This window comes from Hyperoodon ampullatus (genome assembly GCF_949752795.1).
Source record: "Hyperoodon ampullatus genome assembly, chromosome: 6".
Classification (NCBI taxonomy): domain Eukaryota; kingdom Metazoa; phylum Chordata; class Mammalia; order Artiodactyla; family Ziphiidae; genus Hyperoodon; species Hyperoodon ampullatus.
Window position 1 is genome coordinate 2,224,519 of NC_136919.1, and position 9,886 is coordinate 2,234,404.

General features: G+C 61.7%; 2 protein-coding genes across 2 annotated transcripts; one reads left to right on the top strand and one right to left on the bottom strand.

Annotated features, from left to right (window-relative positions):
• Positions 1-143: 143 nt before the first annotated feature.
• Positions 144-4,387, bottom strand: SURF1 (SURF1 cytochrome c oxidase assembly factor; the record flags this gene model as incomplete). The annotated part of the gene is made up of 8 exons (XM_079706233.1): positions 144-319; positions 399-480; positions 699-861; positions 948-1,020; positions 1,906-2,097; positions 2,961-3,043; positions 3,126-3,259; positions 4,183-4,387. The coding sequence occupies 8 exons, from the start codon at positions 4,385-4,387 to the stop codon at positions 250-252; spliced, it is 1,002 nt and encodes a 333-aa protein (XP_079562359.1). The 3' UTR covers positions 144-249.
• Positions 4,388-4,510: 123 nt separating this feature from the next.
• SURF2 (surfeit 2) lies at positions 4,511-8,751 on the top strand (the record flags this gene model as incomplete). The annotated part of the gene is made up of 6 exons (XM_079706768.1): positions 4,511-4,588; positions 4,680-4,834; positions 5,571-5,674; positions 7,704-7,892; positions 8,076-8,242; positions 8,536-8,751. 6 exons carry the CDS (start codon positions 4,511-4,513, stop codon positions 8,617-8,619), a joined length of 777 nt encoding a protein of 258 aa, XP_079562894.1. The 3' UTR covers positions 8,620-8,751.
• Positions 8,752-9,886: the final 1,135 nt, after the last annotated feature.

Consider the following 9,886-nt stretch of genomic DNA (forward strand, 5'->3'; position numbering starts at 1 on the left):
CGTCCTTACCCCTCATAGGGCAGCACTTGAGTGTTGGTCCAGTTTTGAAAAGGCCAAGCAGTACCTGAATACCTTGAATACTCTGAACCAAGCCCCGATCTTAGATTGACTAGTTCATTTGGGTAGAAGGAAGGCGCTATACATGCGGTGCAGAGGTTTATTTATACCAATAACACGTTATCAGCCTAAAGACGCATCTCTTGAAGTGGCTTCACCTGTACAGGGACAGGGCTACATCCGCCAACCTTGTCACACACCAGGAGTCCGGCTTAGGAATTTCTTAAACCACAGGTACGAGGTGGCCGCGCAGAGTCCATACCTTGGGTTGAAAGAAAGTGAGCGCTGTGGGGGCTGAAGGGAGGGAGGGGCGAGAAGGCGTGGCCGGAGCCCAGGCTCACCAGGTGATGATGTACTGCATGTGCTCATTCCTCAGGGTGACTCTGGTCTGCCCTCCAATGGGTCCTCCAGGAACTGTGCTCTCTGCAGGGACAGCGGGCTGTGTCCTCACCGTGGCCTGTACTACCAGCTGCTGAGCACCTAGTGGCCAATCAGCCCACCCCCTCACGTTGCCCTCCTCTTAGCGCATGTCAAGCGCACTCCAGCTCCACCAATGCGCTGGGACGGAAGGGACGGGGAGGTGTCCAGGGTCAAGAGGAAGGTAGAACAGGGCCTTCGGGGGCGGGCTGGTCACAACGTACCGAAGTCGGCATCTATGAAGATGGGCTCTGCGCCTGTGAGCCTGGCCATGGCCTCCAGGTCCCGGTAATACCAGTGGTTCCTCTCGGGATTATTCTCGGGAACAAAGGGCTTCCTGGTCTCCGACAACCTCACCATCCCGACTAGGTCCACTTCTCCCTCAACCTGCCCGGGAAGGTGTGAGATGCTCTGTGGGGCCCTGCATGGAGCCTGGATTGGCTCCTACAGGGGGACGGGTTCACGCCCCTTACCTGGCCTTTGCGCCGTGTATCTGGATTCACTTTCTTCCTGGGCACAAACCCTCTATTTACCAGGATGGTGACTCTAGAGTAGTCAAGAGCACGCTGTTTCAGGTAGGGGACGGTTTTTGAATAAAGGTGGTCACTAATGGTCATTCTGGCACCTCCCTCCTGGACGACAGCACGGGTAAGGGTTTAAGAGTTAGTAGAGCTAGCTGGGGTTGGGGGGGTGGTGCCTCCGACCCTGTGAGTGCTGTAGGTTCGCAGCCTCCGGGCCACCGCCACTGTCACCAGCAGCAGCAGCCTCCTCTTGCTTTGTGCTTCACCTGCTGCACATGAGGCCAGTGACCAACACCGCCCCGCCGCCTCCAACTACTGCCTTACGTGTCTGCCCCCAATCTCCCATCCAAACCAGGGGAGTCCCCCAGCAGCAGCATCGGGGCCCATCCCAGACCTAAAACCAGAAAGCTGGGGGCTGGGGACAAGGGACCTGGGGTTTCATTTGTATGTTACCATTGGGAAGCTGCTCTGCTTACCGGTCTTGCAGAGCCCCCATCGTGTACATGTCATCTCCTTCCCCTGCCCATCTCCTCACTCACTATTTGACCCAGAGAGCCCCCGGGAAGCCTTCCTCAAGTCGACTCCCTCCCTGCAGCGCTGGGGGTTCCTTTCTCTTGAGTTCCTCTGCCGGCCCCTCGGGCTGCACCCTAAGCGCTAAACGTGTGGGCCACTCATCGACGGTTTCTCCAAAGAGGCCTGTTGCATTCACCTCTCCTTCCTTCAGAGCTCAACAGGCAGGCATTGTTCAGTAATAAGTAAATTGGCTTAATGTCAGAATTACACATTTCAAACTCCCAAGGAGTCGAGCTTATCTGGGTTTCTTGGATTCCCCAGGGCTGGGGGCCGAGAAGGAAGGAGATGGGAAGGGCCGCATCTGCCAGGCCGGTCAGTTCCCCCGCGTCCCACTCACCCCAGGGCAGTGCAGTGGAAGGGAGTGACCACGTAGGCACCGCTCTCAGCCGCCGACGAGAGCCGGCCGGCCTCCCGGGCCTCCCGGGCCGGGTCCACCATGGTCCGCGGCATCATGTACAGCTCTTTAGAGTGGTCAAAGTGCCCCCTGACCTTCACTGGCCGGTACTCCAGGTTCTTCAGTTCCATCGGGCTACAAGAGAGGGGAGGAGCGGAGACCAAGCACGGTTTGGCAGGAAGACAAACCCTCTCAAGGGTCTGCAAACCACGAAGCCCACTGTGGCCTGAGAAGCAATGTAGAAGGGGACACACCGCCACGGTGGGGTCTGCGTGATGCGCCCTCCAAAGGGGGAAGCTGATCCCTTTGATGCCACATGGGAACGTGGATCTGTGCTGCCCAACAGTCCACGTTTCCAAGAAAAGCTTAAAGCTGTGGCCTCCTGTGTGAACATGATAAAATACGTGGGCCAAAACCATCATCTGCAAGCCGAATGTGACCCACTTGTTTGCTCCTTTGTCTGGAAAGCTTTGTGATTTTAGCTGGCACTCTTAGGACAGTGCCTTTTTTTTGGCTGTGCCACACAGCTTGTGGGATCTTAGTTCCCTGACCAGGGATGGAACCGGGGCCCCGTGCGGTGGAAGCGTGGGGTTCTAACCACTGGACCACCAGGGAATTCTTAGGACAGTGCTTTTAAATGAGGAGAGAAGGCAGTAGAATGCCTGCGCATTTTCTCACAGTACCATTCTCATGTCCAGACTTGACATGCGCATGCCCTCCCCTCCAGCTAAGAATTACTGCTGCAGAAGGCCATCAGCACTGGGCGGGGGGATCCCTCAGCTACACTGGGCCTGGAAAACGCACGAAACCCAGGTTCAAAGATCTTTCTATGTACATATGTCAGGCAGCTTCACAAGGGCAGTCGGGTGCCAACAGGAAGCCTAGCAGGACCACTGATTTTGAGGGCTCCCATCAGGGTCAGGAAGGCAAGCAGCAGCCAGGCCCCACTGCTGACCTCAACTGAGCCCAGCCCCGGGTGGGCGGCCGCACACACTCACTCTGTGGGCAGCGGGATGGGCTCGGCCATAACTCTAGACTCTAGTTCTGCGATCAGCTGTAGCTTCCACTTCCGGCGCTGGACCTATGGACACAGGGCATAAGCCCGAGCAGGTGGCAGCAGAGTCGAGGGCTCAGAGCCAGGAGCGCGAAAAGTCAGGCTTTACCTGCCATGTCCCCAGGCCAAAGGCAGTCACAGGTATGAGAAGCAGAAACCACTGGAGGAAGGAGTCGTCTTCCGTTTTTGTGGCAGTTGCTTCGGCTGAAGAGCTGCCACACCTGCTGGGCCTCCAGACCAACCCTAGTAGATGTCACAACACGGGCATGGGGCCGGAAGCCCTGGAACAAAGAACTGGAGCAGCCAATTCCTTGAAGCTGCCATGACTACCGGAGAGAACGTGATACAGGAAGACGGCCCAGGCCACCACGTGCAGGCCGGAGCCCACCAGCAGCACCTGCGTCCAGCCCAGCTCCTAACCCAGTGCCCAGCGCGTGACACCCACTCAGTGGACATTCACCCACTGAATGAGATCCAGGGCTTAGTCCTGGCTCTGCCACCAACCATGACCCTGGGTAATTCATGGAACCACCTCACGCCTTTTGTGCAAGAATATGCTGAGATGTATCCCGTCATGAAGGTGCAAGGGGACGGGCTACTGTGCTCTGCAAACAGAACGTGATACACTCAGGAGAGTGGTTTACAGAACTCTCAGAACAGCTGTTCTTTTTCATCGTTCATAAACTTAAAGCTGGCAAAACGAACACACGAAGTACATTTAAGCTCTCAGAGGGTGAGTCCCATCAACGGAAAGCATTACGGGTCTTGAAGATGGTAAAAAAGCAGGCCTGGAGCTGGCTTGCAACGTGCCTTTACACCGTGCACAGCACTCTACAAATACCCTTTGCTGTGCCTTGGAGGCAACATGCAAACGGTGGTGATTAGCTAGGTTTTCCTTTAGGAGCCCACACAGTTTCCGTCCTGGGTTGGCCCCGCATCAGCCCGAGGAGCCGTGGGGCGGTTATGGCCCGTCTCGGGCCGAGCGTGTCGGGCGGCAGCGCGGACCACAGCGCCCGCCAGAGCCCGCGCGCACCCAGGGCCCGACTCAGAGGCTCGGGCGGCAGTTCCAGGGCTTATCGAGACGCCACGCGCCCCGGCAAAGCGGAGGCACGGACGGATGGGGCGGCTTTCCCAGGTGCCGAAGGTACCCCTGGACGAGTCCTCACCTGGGCGCGAGATGACCCCAAGGACGCTCCTCCGGACGGCGCGGGCCGGGGCCTGCGGAGACGCGAGGGGCCGGCTGAGCTCGTCCAGTCCGGGCACGCGCCCCCAGCCCGGCCGCCCCGCTCCGCTCACCGACCCCGCGCCCGCCGCCCGCAGCAGCGACCCCAGCCCCGCCGCTCGCAGCCCCAGCCTCTGCGCCGCCGCCATCGCCCCGCCCGGGCGCGCGCTTCCGGGATCTAGAGGCGTCTGCTTCCGGGGCGCCTCCCGGCCCCGCCCCCGGCCCACGTGGTTCGAGCGACGTTCGGCCTTCAGCTCCGCGCGCGCCGAGCCATGAGCGAGCCGCCGGCCGACGTACTCGCCTTCCTGCGGGAGCATCCGAGCCTGCGGCTGGAGCCCGGCGCCCGCAAGGTGGGCGGGGGGCACAGGACCCCACCCCCCGACGGGCCCCGGGACCCCCGACCGCCCGGACCCCCTGACCGCCCCGCCTTCCCGCCCGCAGGTGAGGTGCGCTCTGACGGGCCACGAGCTGCCCTGCCGCCTGCCGGAGCTCCAGGTCTACACCCGCGGCAAGAAGTACCGGCGGCTGGTCCGCGCCTCCCCGGCCTTCGACTACGCCGAGTTCGAGCCGCACATCGTGCCCAGCACCAAGAACCCGTACGTGGCCGGGCCGGGCCGGGCCGGGGTGGGCCCGGCTCTGCTGGGGAGGCCTAGGGTGGGACAGTTCCTAGTGCTGAGTCTGGCTGGAGCTGGGTAGACTCCAAAGCCCCTACCCCTCCCCGTTGGGTGAGCGCTCCTCAAAGACGCGGCCTGTTCTGCAGCGCCCACCCTCCCGTGAGATAGGAGACCTGAGATCCAGGTGGGCGTCCTGGAGCTGTGTCACCTGGGATCTCAAGTGAGGCCCGTCCCCCGTGCATGTTTGCTTTTTTGTAAACGTGAGGTCTGTCACCTGGGCCTGTCTGCTTCAAGAGGATTGGAGCGCTTGTGCTTTGTCACCTGAGGTTCTGAACGCGGTCGTTTCCCTATCTTTAGTTTAAAGGAGAGCTTTGATTTAGCTGAGAGCGCACGGTTGACAATAGTAGTCAAAACGAAGAGGGGGATGGCAGACGCTCCCACTGTCCAGCACTTTGCCAGGCTTTCGCCGACGTGCCTCTCGTGCTGGAGCAGAGAGTCCGGCGAGGCTGGTGAGGCCTGTTTTCCAGGTAGACGGTGAGAGGCCACAGTCCACCTGGATGAGTGCTTCTCCAACCCGGCTGCGGACTGCAGTTGCTTGGGAGCTTTTAAGAATCCTGATGCCCAAGCCACGTGGTAGACCTCCCCTGTCAGTCTGTCTGAGGGAGGCCAGGGTGGAGAACCATGGGTCTGGATCTTTGCTTGTGAACTGTCCCCTTAGGCACCAGCTGTTCTGCAAACTCACCCTGCGGCACATCAACAAGTCCCCGGAGCACGTGCTGAGGCACACCCAGGGCCGGCGGTACCAGAGGGCGCTGCAGAAATGTAAGTAGCCGAGGCGGGACACGGGTGTCTGGGTGCTTGCCTGCCCTCCCCCAGGACCAGCGCCCCTAGAACGCAGAAGCAGCAGCCCGGGCATCCTTTGGTGGTACTTGGTGGATGCAGTGGGTCGGGTCCCAGCAAAGTGAGGAGAGGGACGACGGTAGAGACGGTGTAGAGCCAGAGGCAGGCTCCGAAGTGGTGCAGGTTAAGTGCTGTGAAGAAGACAGTGCCAAGCGAGGCAGCAGGAGGTTCTCGAGGGTTTCTCTTTAGACTGAGACTTGAGGGACTGCGGGGGGAGGCGGGGAGAGTGCTCCGCTTGGCTGGGGGGGTGTCTGGAGGACGGCCATTGTGCCACCAGGCACGGTGGGGTTAGAAAGGCGGGTGGGGACGAGACCACAGAGGGTCTCGGCAGCCGTGGAGTGGGGACGCCCTGGAAGGGTTAAAGCAGGGACTGGCCTGATGTGTTTGTGTCTCGGGATCACATGTTGCTGCCGGGGGGGGGGGGGGGAGGGGGGGAGGGGAGGGGAGGGGCCACCCGGTTGCTGTGCAGTCACGCAGGTGAAGATGCCGGTGGCTGGGGTCACCAGGTGCTGGCAGGGCAGATGGAAGGATGTGGATAGAATCAGTGGACGGGGGCGGTGAGGGAGAGGGGGAAGCCGGCTGTGCTTCCCAAGGTCCTGGTGTGACGACTGGGGGCCGATGACGTCACGAGGGTGGGAGAGTGGAGTCTGAAGAACGGCCTTCTGGGGAAGAGCACAGGTTCCTTCGAACGTTACAAGTGGAGGTGGATCAGGGAGGGTGGCGGTTGCGCACACGGACCAGCCCTCAGATGATGCAGATCAGCGACAGACACGGCGTCTGCATCCCGTGGAGCCGGGTGACAGGGCCGGGCCTGAGCTCGGAGGAGCCCCGTGCGGTCGTGTCTGAGGCAGAGAGGAGTCTCAGGGACGAAGCGGTAGCCTCGTCAGACGGCCCCAAAGGGCAGGTGAGGACGGAAGAGTGACCTGAGATCTGACGGAGGCAGCGGAGGTGGCGAGGCGGGGACAGAGCCAGGCCCGAGTGGCGGGCCTGATGACAGGAAGGAAGGTGAGGACGACGAGCCCGAAGGCCTTGCTTCCCAGTGAAGAGATGAAGCTGCGAGCGCGGCGCTGAGGGGCCTGGGGAGGCAGGACACGGGGCTCCTGGGCACCTTGCTTGCCCGCAGCCGCGCTCAGCTGCTCGGCGAGGGCGGGAAGGGGCTGCGTTTCCCCACGAGTAGGGAGCGGTTCCGACGCCGGGCCGAGGCGCTGAGACGGGCCGGGGACGCGCCGGGGCCGCTCTGGCAGCAGAGCGCGTGACGCGTGGGCTCCGCTCTGCTGGTGACGGGGCTGCTGTGCGGCCGTGGAGGGGCCGGCAGAGGGGAAGCCGAGGATGGGGCCCCGCAGCTGGGCGGTGACGAGAGCCGGGGCCCAGCAGGGCTTGTTCACCCCGTGAGTGACGATGGCCGGAGTTGGGGGACGGTGAGAGCCGGTGGAGGGCGAGCTCCAACAGCCGGCTGCCCCGAGTCCTCGGTGCAGGAGGGGACGGTGTGGCTCCAGCGAGGCTTCTCCGTGGAGGCCTCGTCCCCGCCCTCTGCTCTGAGCCAAGGGTCGGCAAGGGCCGGGCACCAACTTCCACTGAGCCCCGCCATCCAGCGGGGGTCCTGGCCGCTGTGCCTGAAGGGACTTCAGTCTCGGGGGACAGGCTGGCCTGGTTTCCTGTGCCTGCTCAGCACCCTCCCAGCCGTGGTCGGCTGGAGCCAGAGAACAGATGCTCCAGGCGCGTCCTAGTCGGGGAGAAGAGGGAGGCCTTCGCCACCCTCCTGCCCCGGGCCCACATCCCCACGCGCCCCCCTGCTCTCCCGGTAGGAACCCAGCTGATGGCGCTCGCCTTCCTCTGCCGATTTTACCTGCGGGGGGAGGGTCCTGGGGGCCCTGGCAGAGCTCAGCTCTTATCCTGGAGGGCTGTGGGGAGACGAGGCGGGAACCGGGCAGCGTGCACGTCTGTCTCCCAGACGAGGAGTGTCAGAAGCAGCGCGTGGAGTTCGTGCCCGCCTGCCGCCGGCACAGGAGTGGGAGGAGGGGACACCAGCAGGACAGTGGCGGGCCACCCCGCCCCAGAGGAGCCTTCTGGGAACCCGCGTCCAGCGATGACGGCGCCGCCCCAAGTGACAGTGACGACAGCATGACAGACCTGTACCCACGTAAGCTGGGATGCGCCCCCTCTCCCTCCCCATTCTCTGGATTCGGGTCGCGACCGTCCGCTCCGTTTCCGTCAGCTGTGAGCAGCTCCCTCCCGCTGTGTGTCCTCTGGTCCTGGGCCCGGCTGACTCCCGGCACAGGTGGTGGACTCGACCGAAAACAGCCCAAACCTGTACTCCTTCCAGCCGAGCTGTTCACCAAAAAGGACCTGGGAGGGACCGAGCACGGGGACAGCACCGATGACTTTCTGACAGGGGACGAGGATGAGAAGCCAAGACGCCGCAGAGAGATGGGCCCTGGAGACAGCGAGGCCGTGGGCGTGGGCCGGGAGCGGGTCCTCAAGCGCAGGAAGGTGGGGTGCCACCCCCAGGGCTGCCCGCATGGCAGCGGCTTCTTCTAGCCATGGTTTCAGCTTCTTCAAAAAAAAACCCTTTCTTACAACCAAAATCTCAAGCTAAGGATACATAAGATAAGCGCCGAGGCTGCTCTAATGGGGGCGGGGGGCTGCTTCCTGGTTTGCTGCCCAAGAGTTTCCACTAAAGCCTCTTCCTCTCTGCGGGCTGGGATTGGGGGGGCCGGGCTTACAGCACCCCTGTGTCAGATCAGAACGCCTCCACTGATCAGAATTCTCTGTTTGTCCCACAGAAGCAGTCCGGCTCGTTGAAAAAGAAGTCCAAGAGTCATCACCGCAAACCTAAGAGCTTCAGCTCTTTCAAACAGTCAGGTTAATGGAAAGTTGCTGGAGAAAACCCATCCTGAGAGCCTCTCGAGAAGCCTCCCGGCGTCCGCGCCATGTTCCTCTTCGAGGTGCCCGCCGCGTCCTCCCAACCGGTGGGGTGTCCATCCACTCCTCGTTTGCTGCCCCAGAAGGCCGGGCCGGGGGGTCTGACCCGCGGATGTCAGGGTCTCACCCCCACCCCCAGGAAGCAGCAGGGACCCCGGAGGGGGCACCCGAGGAGAGCCCTGGCCAGTCCCCACCTGGCTGGACGACACCAGAGGATCACACTGCATACAACAAATGCCACTATTTATTTTGATGTGTCTCCAAAAATCAAAATGTTTTCAAACAGAACTAAGATATAAAATACAGCATAAAATGAGATTCATAACTATCTCCCCCATAAAGCAAAAAATTTTTCAGAAATCGTTGCGCCAATACCAATTGGTAGATCCTGTTTTCCTCTTCTGCCCGAGTAGGCATCGACCCCCGGGCCGAGCACTAGCCCACGCAGGGCCAGGGGAGGCGGGACTGGTGGCCACGACGCCACCTGGCCACCAGGGTCAATCTCAGTTTTTACAAACCAGGAAGGTCTTCCTAGCAGGGGGCCGAAGACGACCCGTACCCTGACAAAAACAGTGTCACGGAGCAACTGCGACCTGGCCAAGAGCGCCATTCACCAGGGCCATCGTGCTGGGGTAACGGGGAGCGGGGTGTGGATCAAGACGCCACCCTGCCCAGGTTGCAACACTGAGTCAGGACACCCCTTTGGTGTGGGAGCATCCCACTGACTGAAGTAGAAAAGCCCTCTGAACTTAGAAATACTCAGGGAGTACGGCCACTGGGGGAGGGATTGGGAGCGTCTTGGGTTGAGCCTCTGCAGTGGCGGGGACACAGGTGGGTGCTGGGAAGGTGCTAAGCGCACTAGTGGGTGAGAGCCGGCCTCCCCGCTGCCCTGGGAAGCTGACCAGGGGCTTCGCTGGGGCGGGGCGGGGTTGCTCCCCACCTCACCCTGGCTCTGGCCTGGAAGGTAGACGTGGATCTGGGTTCAGGACTGGCCCCAGCAGCCCTGGGGAGGCCCTCAGGCTTGCACCCCTAGCTGAGCAAACCGGAGAAGGTGAGATTGGCTCCAAGACAAGCCTTGTGAGAGGCCTCCAAGGAGGGCCTCGTTGAGTTCGGCCAGCCTCACCATGTTGCTATGACCCTGACTCCCCGTGGGGGGCACAGAGGCATCGCTAGGAGGTGGACGAGCGGAGAACAGCAAGAAGCACTCACAGC